Genomic DNA, 15,934 nt, shown 5'->3' on the forward strand with positions numbered 1-15,934 from the left:
AGGGCCCTGGTTCAATCGTGCATTCATCCATCAGTGGATTCTTGACCCCATTGTGTTATGGAGACAAGGAAGGGAGGGCCTGGGTGGAGGATGTGAGTCCCTGCAGCAAGCCTTTAAGGAGTATGCCTGGTCACCATCCCTCCCTCCCACCTCTCTGCTCCCTAGTTGTCATGAGGTGAGCAGTCTTGCTTCACTGGGTCCTTCTTCCACAATGTTGCCTCCTCAAAGACTCAAAATCAATTGGGCCAGTTGACTGGACTATAGCTTCTGGAACAGGAGTCAAAATGAATTTGATCACAACAGTAACAATCAGACCAACACAGACACTCACCACTTCCCAGGACAGTCTGGTCAGGTCCTGCCTGCCTCCAGGGGAAGCAGAAGGCCCCGCTGACACTCAGCTGAGCCAGGGATGGGGTGGAGTCTGAGTCAGGGAGAAGGCTACAGCAGGCTCACCCGGGCTGCGGGCCATTCTCTATCAGCAGAGGCGGCTTCTGTGCTGTGCCACCGGCTGTTGCTGCCTGCCTGGGTGGGGGTAGAAGGGGACAAGTGGGATATTTTATTTATGTGTTGTGCATATTTATTAGGAAGAGGTAAATAAATTAGCTGTCTGCCATCTGCACCACAGCCCACACTGAGTTCCCTCCCTCCTCTGCCCCGGGAGCTATGCAGGCTGCAACAGCAGAGTTGGCAACTGAGGGACGAGGGGGCAGCCTTTGAGAGGAATGCACAGCCCTATGGTGTGCACAGCCCTGGAATGAGAATCTCTGAAGTAAAAGCTGCTGGCCAACACCTGATCCATGTGTTCATGTAACAGCTCTGAGAAAGCCATGCACTATCACCCTCGATACAGAGGCTCAGAGAAAGCAGCTCACTTGCCTGGAGACACACAGCAGATGAGTGGAAGAGGTAAGCCCCAGGTAAGAGAGGCCGAAAGCCCTGTGTAGTGTGTCAGAGGCAAGGCTGACCCCAGCACCACCTCTAGTTCTAGTTGCTGTGGGCCCACACTAGTTCCTTAGCTGTCCTGGCCATTTCTCTGTTGAGAAAAAAAAAATCAAACCTGGTAGAGCAATGCCAAGGCTGTGGAAGAATCAGGACCCCCTCAAATCCCAGGTAGCCTTCTAGCCCACTATGGAGGCTCCTCCCACCTTTGAGGGGCCCTTGGCCCCAGGCTTGCTGGATGTTGAACTTCTTGTAGCCTCAGTTTCCTCCTTTGTGAAATGGAACAGCACCTTGGGAGAAAAATGCAGGCTCTGGCAAGCAGACTCATGGCTATGAAATGCTTGAAAATACCTGCCAGCCCCAAACACTGGGCTATGGGAGGAAGCAAAAACTGCAGAGCTCAGAGAGGGGTGGCCACTGGGGCACAGGCACACAGCGCTTGGAGCCCTCATGAGTACAGACCACCTGCCTTCCAGGCTGCAGGCCTTGAGCCAGGAGCTGGGGCTGGCCATGTCCCAGATCAGCCAAACTGGATCTTTTATGAAGCACCATAAATATCGGTGGAATCAAGCCTACCCTCAGCCCACAGGCCCTGCCTGGCTGCCTCTGCCTCCCTGTAGGGCCTTTTCATTAAATTAAGTGTGGGGATCCACGGCAATTGCTTTTGATTGTCCCCAAGGGGGCCACCTTCCACCTCCCTCCAGGGTACCTATGGGCAGGGACTGAGGCAGGGTTTGGAGGCGAAAGAATATTTTTCAAGATGTCTGATTGAATGTCCTGGAGTGGGCACCTGTGAACTCTGATAGGCGTTGATCACCACTGTGGCTATGGTAGGAAAGACAGCTCTCCTGTCGGTACCCTGGAGGTGAGGAAGCAGGGGAAAGGACTAAAAATGTAACAACCAGCCTGCCAGAAGGCACCTGTCAGAGGAGGCCCTTTGAGTTACAGCTCTGTGCACTTAAAGGAGCACAGAGTAGCTTGTGGAGCCCAGGGCAGGACCTCAGCCCAGGCTTCCTTCATAGGCAGTTAAGACAGCTGCTCTCAGGTACCAATGACATGCCGACCCCACTGTCACCTTAGCTCACCCCGCTACCCTACCCTCAGTGCTTCCCTCGGAGGATCGAACTGATATTCCTTTTGAAGAAATGCAGCAAAGGAGCAACAGGTGGGGGTGGGGGTAGGTGGCAGGCAACGTCACATGGTAGCCTGTTAGAACCCTGCAGAGCCCACCCAGTGCATCATGGAACCTAGCACTGCCTTTGGCCTGGGGGCCTCACCAGTTTCCTAGCCCACTTTCTAGCTCCCTAAAGCCTATGGTGGCCACATTCCTCCATGGGTTCTTACCATTGGAAACCCTTCTCTTCCAAGTCTTCCCCGGGCTAGTGTCAGCTCAAACATCACCCTGTCTGACAGACCATCTTCCCTGTCTTTGAGTAGCCCTTCACCCTCTTTGAACATACATTCATTGTCCACGAAACCCCCCAAACTCCCATGCCCACCTGCCTTGCTTCACAAGGACAGAGACTTGCTTGTCCTGCACTGAGGCCAGGCTAGCTGAGCAGTGGGTGGGTGGAGGATGGGAAGGGAGACGGCACCTTTAGTCCAAGGGCAGGCACCAACAATGTCCTGAGTCCTGGTGACAGAGATGCATCCTTCCCTCCCTGCCAGAGATCACTCAAAGGTGGGTGGGTGGGGGAGTCCATTCCTACAGGGGAAGGGAAGGCCACATGGGACAAGAGGGAGGAATGGTTTAGAAATAAGTACAGCGGGCGCTCCTGGTCACTATGTGGCCATTAAAAATGATAAATACCAGAAATAGCATAGGGGAGAGCTTCGAGGAGCCATTGCCAGGCCGACTGCAATTCTCACGGCTTTTATAAGCAAGGCTGGAATTAACCTTAGTGCCCAACTGTAGGGGAGCTTATGAATAAAGCAAGCCTGGTATGCTCACCTGATGGGTCACAGGACAGCAAGAAAGGCTTTTAATGACCCAGGAACGTGCTGACGTTGGGAAGCCTGTGAAGGCACAGCAAAGGTAAGACGTAGCGTGTGGAGAGAGAGAGAGAGAGAGAGAGAGAGAGAGAGAGAGAGAGAGAGAGAGAGAGAGAGAGAGAGATCCCTTTCTTATAAAGCCACTAGGATTTAGTCATGGACTCTCTAGCATGTGGTGAGACAGAGCAAACAGAGTGCCTCGGAACGCTGGGTCTTTATTATCAAGATGGTCTCCAGTAACAACAGTTACATCCGGAATCGGAAAGGCACTATGACGAAAGGCTGGTTTGTTTTTTGTTTGTTTTAATGTTAGCCAAAGGTCAGAGAATTGTGCACCTATGTGTTGGGTGGGAATCTCTTGTTTAAACTAACTTTTTTGCTCATTATTTCAAAGGGTTTAAATGCCCAGCAAATACCTTACAAGGTGATGTTTCCTTCCTCACCAGGAAGAGCCATGCCCATGGTCAGCAGGACAGAATCAGGCAAACCTCTTTCCTCTTTTCAGTCTCCCACTCCTCAGCTGTAAAATGAGGTCTTAGTTTGTTTTTTGACTATGATAAAAAAAAATCCCTAAGGCTGCTGACTTTATGAAGGAAAGAGATTCATCTGGGTGTAAAGTCTTAGGAGACTTTCCTGCAAAATCCCAAGGCTATAGGGAATATCATGTGGTGTGTGTGTGTGTGTGTGTGTGTGTGTGTGTGTGTGTGTGTGTGTGTATGTGTGTGTGTGTGTGTGTGTATGTGTGTTCCCTTTCTTATGATGCCAATAGGATTTAGTCATGGACTCTCTAGCTAAATGACCCTTTTTTTAACACTTTAAAAATTATCTGTGTATGTATGAGTCTATGCGCATGTGTGCAGAGGCCCTCAGAGCCCAGAAGGGAGAGGATCCCCTAGCATTGGAGTGGTGAGCCACATGGATGTATAAATGGAGGGTTTTGGCATCAGATGTATAAACTGGAGATATGACTGCTCCTAGGTCTGGTTGAGGGAAAGGTTTTTATTGTAGATGTGAGGGAGAATAATGCCAGAGGAGTCTGGAAGAGTCCAGAGCAGTGAGACAGCAGCACATCCAACATGGTCAGATAATGGGACTTGTCCATGAAGCACGACCAAGGAAGATAATTCAGGTGGAGGAGACCAAGGGAGAGGGGTGGGCTAGAGAGGAAGACAAAAGGGAGGACCAAGAGATAAAATGGCAGGTTATAGAAGAATGAGAAGCTGGGGAAGGGAAGCCCATGAGCTGGGGAAGTTTTAGGGCAGGAGGAGGGGTGAGAAGACCTGAGATTTTGGTACCTTAGTAGACACCCCAGTTAGCTACTTGTCCCACTTCTTTTGGACCTGGCAATGACATTGATGCTGGGAAACCAACCCAAGTCCTCTGCAAGAGCAGTGCATACACCTCCCTGCTGAGCTGTCCCTGACCAGCCCCATCTTCCACCTTCAAAGCACCCAGCTTGAGACCTTCCCTACAGGTAGGAAGATATGGTCCCCCAACCCTTTAGGCTTTAAACCCTCACCTGTAAACAATATGTATGTCACCATAGTCCCAGGCACATGTAATCCGTCATTTATTAATAACATATCACACATAACACACAGAAACAGAAAAAATTCAAATACCAGTGGAAGCCTTTGGTATTCTTTTCTACCTTCTTCCTCGGGAGGCTGTCACGGGTGTCTCCCCACCAACCCCTAGTAGACGACTAGCTGAGCCTGCATGGTCCTGCAGGCAGGCTTCACCAAGCTCTTAGTCACTGTTATGGTGCCAGGAAATCGCTGGCTTTTGATCCAAAGTTGGCTATGCATGGTAACCCAAGCCTTTACTCCACCTCTTGGAAAGGAGAAGCAGGTAGTTCTCTGTGAGTTCAAGGTCAGCCTGGAATTCCATAACAAGTTCCGGGTCAGCCAATGCCACGTAGTGTCTGTCACCTGTCTCAAAACACCAAAAACCAAAACCCAGTTATTCTGAGTGAGGTCTGTGGTTTAGCTGGTTTCTACTTGGAAGAAACAAAACAACTGAAGAATCCACTCAGAATCCCTGGCCGGTGCACCTCTACCCAGTACCCAGCTTCCCCACCTAGAACCTTAAGACAGTCAAACCAAGTGGTTTCTGAGGGTGAGTCCTATGTGCTGGCCTCAGGCATGCTCTCCCTGGGCCTCTTTGCATCACCGGAGGAAGGCAGCCTCAGCCTGGCCCAGCCTCACAGTGAAATACTGCTGCCCCTGCCACCTGCCATCCAAGACATCACCAATCCCAAGCAGCTACTCTGTACCCCTGATATCAAACTGGTGTCCAGCCCTCTGCACCGAAGGCAGGCTGTAAATCTCAGGCTGCAGGGTCTCCGGCAGGGAGGCATCATGGGAGAATTCATTTCTCATCCTGAAATAAATTACCTCCCCGGACAGGAAGGGGAGAGCAGTTGCTCATTTGGCTGAAGGGTGGCTGTTTGGATGGCTCTCTGCCTGCTGGGATTCCCCGGCTCTCAGGGCTGGGAGGAATCCCAGCAGAAAGGCCTGGAGTTTTCCACACGCCCATCCATTGCCTACCCCGCCCCCACAACCCCCAGGGCTGAGGTCTCTCTCCATCCTGCTGAGCAACAGTGAAAGGGAATCCAAAGCCCTTGCTAACCAGGGACTCTGAACAGCAGAAGAGTCCTCTTCCTACTAAATAAGTCACTCTTAGGAGGCAGGACAGCCTAATGGAGCATCACTGGGTGTATAGCTATTCTCCAGGGCAGGCCCCACGCCCAGGACAGTTGGCCAACACAGAACAGGCTCCATGCTCTTCTTGTGCTCTTTACGAGTTGTTGTGTTTTGTTTTGTTTTTGCCTTATTTGATTTTTTTTTTTAGTTTGTTTTGATTTTCATTATTTTGCTCTTTGGTTGTTTGGGTGGGTAGGGAGGCGGGATGGATCTAGGAGGAGCTGGTGGAAGGGAAGGAATATGATCAAAATACAGCGTATGAAGACAATTTTAAAATAAAAAATGTTATAGTGGGGCGCAGGGCAAGGTTGAAAAGCATTTAGAGAGCCGTGCAGCAGTGGGTGCTGGTGGTTCTGTTGTTTAAGCTGGGGTAGGGTATAGTGGGCCTCCCTGTGCCAGCCTCAAAGATGAACTCACTCAACTGTAGGTTTTGTTTATTTGTTTTGAGACAGGGTCTCTCTATGTAACCCTGGTTGTCCTGGAACTCTCTATGTAGAGGAGGCTGGCCTTGAACTCACAGAGATCCATCCCTCTCTCAATGCTGGGAATAAAGACATGCCCCAAAGGTGCACACTCATGTTTTAGCCAGTCTCTGTGCTCAGTAGATTTCACAGCAGGGTGCAGAAGCATGGGCTGGCATGGCAGCCCTGGTGGGAAAGGGGGAAAGACAGTACTAGCAGTGGCTCACTGAGGTAAAGGTATTTCTGAAAGGACATGTTAGAAATGGCTAACCGTGTTTCCCCAGCATAGCAGAGGTGAGGAAATGGTTTGGGGCAGAGTATTTTATTAAAGCAGCTGGGCAAGTATCTAGGACACATTGAAACTGACCTCATCCCACCCCCCACCCCCACCCCCGTGCTAGATAGGTCTCTAGAATACTCAGAGAAGGGAGGGAGGATCAATGGATGCTAGCATCTCTAGATTAGCAGGTAACTGTCCAATCCCCTCCAACATGGTTCTGCTGACTGTAAAGTCAATGCCTGCTTCCCCCAGGCTCTCACCAACACTGGGTGCTATGGACTTTTGCATCTCTTCTTCGTTTCCCTGTGTAGCCCTGGCTGTCCTAGAACTCACTACGTAGAGCAGACTGCCCTTGAAATGAGAGATCTACCTGCCTCTGTCTCCTGAGTGCTGAGATCAAAGGTATGTGCCACCACCACCACCACCGCCGCCACCACCCGTGTTTACATCGCCTCTTAAAACCAATGTGCTGGGGCTACTAAGATGGTCCAGTGTGTGAAGACCCTTACCAAGCAACAGTGAAAGCCAGATGACCCACGTCCTTCTCCCAGAACCCATGTAAATGCAAAAGACAAGAACTAACTCTTCAAAGTTGTCCTCTGACCTTCATACCTAAGCTTTGGAAAGGTGTACTTTCATACACACAGTAATAAATAAAAACGTTAAACTTGATATTATGGGGCTGGAGCTGGCTCAGTAGCTAAGAACACTGCTGTTCTGGCAGAGGACCCAAGTTCAGTTCCCTTGTTCACATGGCAGTTCATGACTGTTAACTCCAGTTCAGGCGATCTGATGCCCTCTTCTGGTCTGCGAGGGCACTGCATGCACATGGTGCACAAACATACCTGCAGGTAGAACCACCCACACGCATAAATAAAGTCTTTTGAAAAATAAATCTTTAAGAAAAATGATATTGTGGCCAAGCGGCGGTGCCACATGCCTTTAACCCAAGCACTTGGGAGGCAGAGACAGGTAGATCTCTGAGTTGTAGGTCAGCCTGGTCTCCAGAGTGAATTCCAAGACAGCTGGGGTTACAAACATGCACACATGCATGCATACACAGATGAAAGAAGAAAGAGAGGAGGGAAGAAGGAAAGAAAGGAAGGAAGAAAAAAATTGATACTGAGCTATTGTCACTACGAGTGTCACCAACGCTACCATAACAATTACCAAACACAGTGCGGCGACCATCTTTCATCTCGCCCTCCCTACTCAGATGTTGCCCCCGTCTAGATTTCTTGTCTCTTTTCACTGACTGGAGGGATCTTTTTACACTCAGGATATCCTCTACCAGTACCATGTGCCATGAATGCTTCTTCTTCCTGGCCCCGGACTCTGCCTGAACCTAGTGGGTGGTTTCTTTTACCATACTCACCTTTTTACTGTTTTTGATTCCATTTTTCCTGTTTGCTTTGGAGTTTCTGTTTCCCTAACTGATAACAAACTGGTAGTCTGTCGGAACTGTAATGAGGAGCAGAAAGATAAAATAAAACCCTGCAAGCCCCGCTCTCAATGTGGTCCTTTTAGTATTCCCCTAAGTCTGATTAACTCCGCCCTCTTGCAGCCGGTGGAAGCTTCCAGGAGATGCCACCCTCCTGCCTGAAACCCCAAGTATCTGAGAAAGAATGAAGTCCAAATTCCTCTGGCGTGCTATAGGCTGAGCCTATGAGAGATAGCTGATTGGGCTGGGGGTAGAGTATGGCAACATGACTCCAGAGGACAGCAGGAGTGGAAGTTCAGGGCTGCCATATCTTTGAAGCTGGGTGAAACCTCTCCTGCCATTTAAAAGTTAACAACTGATATCTCAAGCCACAGAGAGTCAAACAAGCCCTGCCTTCTAGCCAGCCTTCGCCATTTCTGCTCTTCTGGCCTGGTGAGTCACCCTCTGTTTACAGTGTCCAGACAGAGGTAGGACTCACTGTCCTGGGATCAAGCTCTACAGGCCATAGTCCCGGAGGAGAGGAACCAATCCCCAATCAAGAAAGGCTCTCAAGGGCAGGATGTGGACACCCAGGGAAGATGGTGTGGTGCAAAACAAACCCTGGGCCTGCAGCCTGGGTTCAGGCCCAGACCTGCTCCTCACTGTCTGTACCCTTGAAAGCCACTCAGCCTTTCTGCCTCAGTTTCCTCGTCTGAAAAATAGGATTAAAAATAGTGTCTACCTCAGTCAGGCATGCTGCTGCCTGATTGAAATCTCAGCACTTTAGAGACTGAGGCAGGAGAATTGAGAGTTCAAGGCCAGACTGGGCTACACATTAAACGGATGCCTGAGCGGTAGTGCATTTGCCTGCTATGTGCAAAGCCCTGGCTTCCATCCCAGCGCTGCCAAAAAAAAAAAAAAAAAAAAAAAAAAAAAAAAAAAAAAAAAGCCAAAACAAGTACTTCCTTCACAGGGCTGCCACGAAAACTGATAGTTAACCTGGAAAGAGCGCAGAGCATGACCCGCAGCACACTTGGGAGCCATTGATGTTGAGGTGCCTTCTCTCACCCTGTCCAGTTCCAGTGTTACTGGACAGCTCCTCCCCCTCCCCCCCACATTCAGGTCAGGGTATGGGCTCTTCTCTAAGAGGTGAACAGACTGACTTCCAAAGTGGCCGCTCTTGCTCTCCCACCCCAGTCAGGTAGCCGCATTCTCTGTTGCCAGTCTCAGGGTGACATTCTGGCAGAGGTACAGTAGTGCGGGATTATGTCCACGTGCCATCCCCCAGCAACAGTGATGTTCAGCATCCCCTCATGCGCTACTAGTCTTTAAAGAGTGAGAGACTTGCTTTCCCTAATGGCTAGTATTTCCTCTTTTGCTTGATTTCATTTCGTCCACAAGTCACTTCCCTAGGGAGAGTTATCTTATTTTTCCCAGGAAGGAAACAGGGGCTCAGCAAGTAACCATAGGTGCTGTCTGGCCCAAGGCATTAAAAACTTTTTATAACTTCTTTCAAATATTTTATCTTTTTTTTTAATTAAAGGGGTTTCTGTCTGAGATTATTTTAATTGTTTTGTTTTGTTTTGCTTTGCTTTTTAAAGTATATGGTGCTGAAGAGATGGCTCAACGATGGAGCTCTGGCTGCTCTTTCAGAGGTCCTGAGTTTGATTCCTGCAAACTGTATCAGGCGGCTTACAACTAATTGCCTGGAACTTCAGCTTCAGGGGCTTCCGGGGTGCCTTCCATGGGCACCAGCATTCATGTATACCCACATACAGTTTTTTTTAAATAATTTCAAGTTGTAAAGATGATAGGACGTGATTTTTATCCTGTTCCAATATAGAAGCATACAATATTGGCCTCTGACCCCCAAGGTTGGCCCTGGTGCACAGAAGGACATTTGGTCCTAGTTGGCTCTCCCTAACTAGGCTCTGACTTCATTTCTCTTCTACTATCTCACAAGGACCCCGCCCCTCTCCCACCTTCATCTCTTTAGCTTCTCCCAACTTCTCCACCTGGATACTGTTCATGCCCCCATTTCACAGACAAGACAAGTGAGGCTCAGAGGCAAAGTCCTCAAGCATAGTCACACAGCTTAGGAACAATTGTTGGTACTGGTACCCATGTGGTAGTCTGCAATAGAGGTTTAAGTGGGAGCAAGACTGGGTGGGCAGGTGTTGCACACCGGCTGGCTGGGAAAAGAGTCTTCGGTTTAGCAGCGATGCCCTGGCAACCTCTGCCTCAGACCAGGTGATCTCTCCTCCCCAAGCTTCACTGAACTCTTGTGGGCATCCTCACAGGAAGAATGTGAGAAAGGAAGCCCAGACTCTGGCTCACAACAGGTGCCCGCTGCAGACAGCTCCCCCGCCTTCCCTCTTATGTGTTGTCAGGCATAGGTCAAGGAAGTGACCAGCGAACAATGGAAGGTCAATCTGGTCCAATGGAAGTGACAAAGAGTGAAGAAGCCTTAGACTCCCTTTAGCTCCTCTTGTCTTGACTTTGAGTCCTGGAGCACCAGGGGTGATGTTTATATAGTTTAAATGGATCTGCTGAGAGATGGTGGGGAAGCTGAGGACAAGGCAGAGGACTGAAGGTCTCGTTGTGCTATATAACTATGGCTGGTCGGGAGCCAGGTCAAGATGTAGACTAGTCTGGCCTCAAGTGCTAGGATCAAAGACAGTCACTAACAGGAAGGCTTTAGGGTAGGATTTTTTTTTGTTATTGTCCTCTCTAAAAATAAGGAAGAGGCTGAGAAGTATTGTTCAGGGCATGTTAAAACTTCAGCTAAAGACACAGGAGCCAGGAGCAGGGGGAACTTTGATTCCTTCCTCACTGGTCTTATCTCCTGACACTCTGAAGAGTGCATGGGAGAAAGGATGGAGAGGGCTAAACTTAATTGCCTTAGAGACAATTTCTGTTTTTTTTCCTTTGTTTATTTGTTGTTTAAATGATTGCCCACTTCCACCCCTCAATTTCTATGGAAAGGTGGCCCGTAGCTTTGTTCCCCTGACACCTTTCCAAGGAGAATGTAGATCTCTTCACTCAAATGTACAAGAAAAGGAAATGTTCTAAAGACGGGGAGGGAAGGCAAAGCCCAATCACAGCTTCACATCACCCAGCGGGCCAGGTGGGGGCGGGGCAGCCATTCACTGACATCACCCGCCTCGTCATGGGAAATAACTTCCGCCGTTCAAAGCCTTATTTGCAATTTTGGAGGCCCAAGGAGGCATTTAAAATCAGCTTGGGTGTTGACATTCAGTTATTAAAACCAAACAAAAGATTCCTTCCCGAGTCTGGCTAGTTCTTCTTAAATTTATCGGGTCCCCACTACCTGATTTAAAGCCCTGAGCAGATGTTTCACAGCAGGACGTTCATCAGCTCCAGATGCCGCTTTGTTCAAGCTGCGTGCATGGCACGCACTGGCAGCCGCGCTCATGCAGAGGGCCTGGGGCTGTGAGCATCCAAGGCTCTCTCCGGCATTTGGCATGCCCACAAGGACCATTTGTAACCCCTGCCTGCGGGTCTGACAGAGAGATGAGCAGCAGAAGTGAGTAGCCAATCACATTCCATCCTATCATCTTTCCCGTTGTCTCCTAGGTAACCGACACAGGGACACATCAGCTCGCTGGGTACCACAGGACACAGGCGTGTGCGTGCACAAGCACTTGCATGCCATCCTAACAGCCTGTAATTCCAGACACTTGGCACGCGCCTGTCAGCACCCTGGACAGCTCCCGGAGCCTCCTCGGGCCTATTGTAGAAGCTTCGGCTCCCACAGCTTTCCTCCTGCATCTGCCCCATACTGGGTCAAACCTCTGTTTGGGATGTCTTGCCCAGCTGCTATTCACACTACTCGGGATCCTGCTTATCTGTGGGGCCAGCCCAGGCTTGGGTTAAGTTCTCCCAAGGTTCTCACCAAAGTCCCTGCCACTGGGGCTGTACATCTTGTATCTCAAGATCTGGACTCCTTCAGTCTTTCAGCTCATCATTTTTCCTCCTGCCTCCTTCCTTGCTGCCCAATCACATGGCCCAACATGTATGACCCCTGAACAGCCATCCTCTCTAGTGCACTGGCTGCTTCTGCCCCAAACCACTGCTCCTCTGCTCTGCGCCTGGCTGAGCCTTCTTATTCTTCAGGCAATTGAAGTCACCTTTTGGGACCACCTGCACTTTGCCTGAAGAAATCTCTCCTACTGGGACTTCGCAGTACATCTCCCCCACTCTGAAGCTGTCCCTCCTCGTTGACTTGTACACTGCTTTATCTGTCCCTCCCCCCGGCAGGTCTTTGTTCACAGTGGGACCCTCCACACAGAACAGAGCCCTAGACATACTGGCTGCTGCTGCTTCATTCCCCATCTCTGTGGAGAAGGATGGGCATCTTCTGATAACCTCTGATTAACACTATGAGAGGCTGTCAGAGAGTAGGAAGGATCAACAAAGGAGCAACCCAAATCAGGCCAACCACAGAAGATGCTGCTGCAGACAGCTGACCATCTCAGTTGAGGTGCACAGGGTCTCTTCTCATCTCTCAGTACCGTCCTCCAAGCACTGGGTACCTTGGATGTCTGTCAGACTGAAGTAACTTCCGCTAAAGATCAGCTTTGGTGTTTCTAACACACAGTCACTGGTTGGCGTGTGCATGGATGTCTGTCAGACTGAAGTAACTTCCGCTAAAGATCAGCTTTGGTGTTTCTAACACACAGTCACTGGTTGGCGTGTGCATGTGTGTGTATGGGAGGAATCTTTCATGAAGCATTTGTTGCAATGAATAGAAGAGAATGTGTCACTGTCTGTAGGAACATAAAGTTTGAGGTGAAGGTTCACTAGAGCATCTCTCTCTCTCAAACACACACACACACACACACACACACACACACACACACACACACAGTGAGCTTCTGGAAGCAAGTATCACATAACTCTCCCCACAATTGCATGGCCATGTGTTTCCCCCTTCCAAGAACCTGGTCACGACTCCAGGCCCTAAAAATGGTCCTGAGTGGTGCTGTTGCTTGAAGTCAACCTCAGAGTGCAAGGCCAGGCAGTGACCAATTAGCCATACAATAGACAGTGCCCTGTGCTGTCCCCCGGGTCATAGCAATGAAGACCCTCACAGAGGCCACTCAGCATAAACTCCACCAATCAGTACTAGATTGCTTCCCCAAATCTAAGGTCAACTCAGCTGTAACTATCAGGAAGGAAGCCCTCCTATTGTGTACTGTCCCTACACTAGGATAGGACAGTAGGGAACCCTTCATGACACCTGCAGGGTGAAGGACAAAGTAAAGCTGCAAAACAGGCTGGAGAGCTGACCCAGCATGCATGAGAGTCCCTGTTCAATGCTTAACACTAAAAAAGGAAAGGGGTGGGAGATTAGCATGACCTAGGTCTCATGGCTGACTACAATAGCTTCAGCTGTCAATCTGACACAAGGCAGGAGTCACCTGGAAGACAGAACCTCCATGAAGAAATTGCTTCCATGGGCATAGCTGTGAGGATTTTATTGATTGCTAACGTTGGAGGGCCCAGCCCACTGTGAGCAGTAACGTCACAGAGCATGCAAGCCTAGACTATATTTTAAAAGGGCAACTAAGCATGAGCCAAGGAGCAAGACAAGAAGCAGCACTTCCTTCAAGGTCTCTACCAGTTCCTGTCTCCAGATTCCTGCCCTGGGTTACTGCCCTGGTTTCCCACTATAATAGACTGTAACCCGAGAAGCAAAATAACCCCCCCCCAGTTGCTTTTGGTTATGACGTTTATCACAGCAATAGGTAAGCAAACTAGGACAGAGTGTTAGACAGACTTGAGTCTAGTCCCAGAGGCCTTACATTACCCAGCAAGGCACCCAGAGGAGTCAGTCTTGTTCAAAACATCCCTTTGTCTGGGTAAAGCTCCTCTTTGATAGAAGCCAGGGGCCCTGTCTCTGTATCTCTTCTGTCCTCAGCTTAGCTTACCTCCCACCACCCAGCCTCTTGTCCAGCGGGACCTCACATCTCAGAGCCTCGCATCAGTGGGAAACCTATGAGAACCAATTTTCCTGTAGCCCAGAGAAAGCCGGAGATCTTGTCTCTTTAAAATAGTAATTTCCTGTCTCGAGATGGCTGCATCAGGCACCCCCCTGCTGTATCGCTGAAGTCAAGGATCAACCCCAACTAAGATTTTCCAGGAAAGGCTGAGTGCTGCCTGTCACCAAGTGAATGGCCTTTGTCCAACAGAAGGCACCCAAGGCAGGCAAAGGTCTCACAGGCATCTGTGAACCCATCCCTCCCTGGTGTCACAGACCTCATACACACTCCATGTTCATGGAGTACATGCCAACTACTTGCTTCCACACATATCCTGTACTGTGCATCACAGGGTGCTCTATGTACATATGTCACAGGACCTGTGCATAGAGTAGGCTGAACAAGAGAACAGCACTTTCCCCACAGAACATTACAGCTCCCAACTTCAAAGCTGGCTCTGAGCTATGTGTCTGGTCAGGACTAAGGCCTCAGAAAAGACCTAGCTGTTTTCAGAAAGCCCATATCTGTCTAAAGGTGAGTGGTGTGCTCCTGGCTGAGCTAGAATTCCTTCTTGGTTTGCTGGCTCCCTGCGAGCACTTCATACCCCCAGCTGACAGCCCTACTAAGTGCCTCCTTCTTCACCTCAGGCAAGAAACTTCCCCCCTGTGTTCCTAAAGTGCCTGGATCTGCCGTTCAGTTTCTAAGTGCTAGGCCCGCAAGCATCACAGGCACCAACTCAGGCTTGATAGGTTATGGGGGTCTAAGCAGAACAGATGGGCAGGACCAATTCTACAGGCCCACTTTTCCTCAGCAAGCTTAGGAAATGAAGACTGAAAATTTCAACGTGGGAGCTAAAAGACACCTAAAGCGTTTGGGTCTCATAGATTGAAGTTCACATCCCAACTATCCCCACTTCCGGGCTGTGTGACCTTGGGAAGCAGGCTTCACCTCTCTGAGGCCAGTCTCACCTGTAAAGTGGAAAGAATCACAGCGCCCCCGAGAGGTGGTTGTGAAGGTTAAAGACAGGGGCAGGTGTGAGGCAGTGTTCGTGCCACCCAGTGTCGCCCTCAAATTTGAGCTATAGTGTGGGGGATGGCTGCTGCCTTTTGCTTCACCTGGTCCGAGACTCGCGGCCCTAGCAATTCTTAATTAGCACCAAACCCAAACTTTGCTCCGCGGTGACAGTCCGGCGTAAGTCCTCCCACTGCCGCTTCACCCTCATCCTCTACCCTGCGGGTGGTGAAGACAACAGGTAAGGGGAGGGGCAGCCTGGAGGTGCGGCGTCGCAGCGCTGCGGCAGGGGAAACCCGGCAGGGACCCTCGTCAGCGCCGGTCTCTTTATAACTTGGGTTGCTGCGGGCGCCGGGTGCGCTCAGTGCCGCAGGCCCAGAGTGCGCAGGAAAGTTGGGCGCCTAGCTCGGTCGGATCCGGGTCCCTGCGGTCCGGGCCCCGCGGGCGGCGCGGAGGAGGAGGCACGTGGTTGCTAATGGCCCAGCTCCTCTGCGGCTGTGCGCACCGCGGTCCTGTCCAGCTCTGAGCAAAACGCGCGTCCCGCGGTGACCCTCCGGCCCCAGGGACACCCGGCCCCTCCGTGCCCGCGTCCTACCTTCGTCCGGCAGCCGCTGCAAGCAGAGCGCGAGGTTCCTGCGCCAGCCCCGCATCCCCGCATCCGCCGGGCGGTTCCACCCGGCCTCGTCCCCGCCTGGCCGGGCGCAGCGCAGGGCTCCGGAGGCCGCGGGCCCAGCGCGCGGGGCATGAGCGGCCGGCTCGGTAGATGCCGCCGGCTCCGCTCCGGCTCCCGCGCCCGCCCGCGGCTGAGCAGCGGCTCCCCGAGAGCGCGCGCTTTCCCGGCGGGGGCGGGGTGGGGCGGCGCGGGAGCCGGGCGGGAGGGGCGCCCGGAGGAGGAGGGCCTCGCACCCGCAACCTGCCAGCGCCGGCCTCCCGCCCCAGCGCTCTGCACTCAAGGATTCATGAATGAACGATTGCGTGGGGGGAATGTATGCATACGTGCATGGATGGATAGATGAATGAATGAATGAATGAATGAATGAACGAACGAACGAACGAACGAACGAACGAACGAACAGGTCAGTAAGTAAAGGAATGAATATGTGAATGCAAGGATGAAT

General features: G+C 50.9%; 1 protein-coding gene across 3 annotated transcripts in view; it reads right to left on the reverse strand.

Moving 5' to 3' along the window:
* Positions 1–15,660, reverse strand: part of Grip2 (glutamate receptor interacting protein 2) — an 85,121-nt gene extending 69,461 nt beyond the window's left edge. For all 3 annotated transcript variants that reach the window (XR_015685255.1, XR_015685252.1, XM_087655811.1), the window contains exon 1: positions 15,412–15,660. Coding sequence is in view for 1 of the 3 variants with exons in the window: in XM_087655811.1 (XP_087511937.1) it covers positions 15,412–15,466 (55 nt within the window). In the remaining 2 variants the exon portion in view is untranslated. The remainder of the gene's footprint in view (positions 1–15,411) is intronic.
* Between the last annotated feature and the right edge of the window lie 274 nt (positions 15,661–15,934).

The sequence above is a fragment of the Rattus norvegicus genome, chromosome 4 (assembly GCF_021556685.1).
Source record: "Rattus norvegicus strain SHRSP/BbbUtx chromosome 4, alternate assembly SHRSP_T2T, whole genome shotgun sequence".
NCBI lineage: Eukaryota > Metazoa > Chordata > Mammalia > Rodentia > Muridae > Rattus > Rattus norvegicus.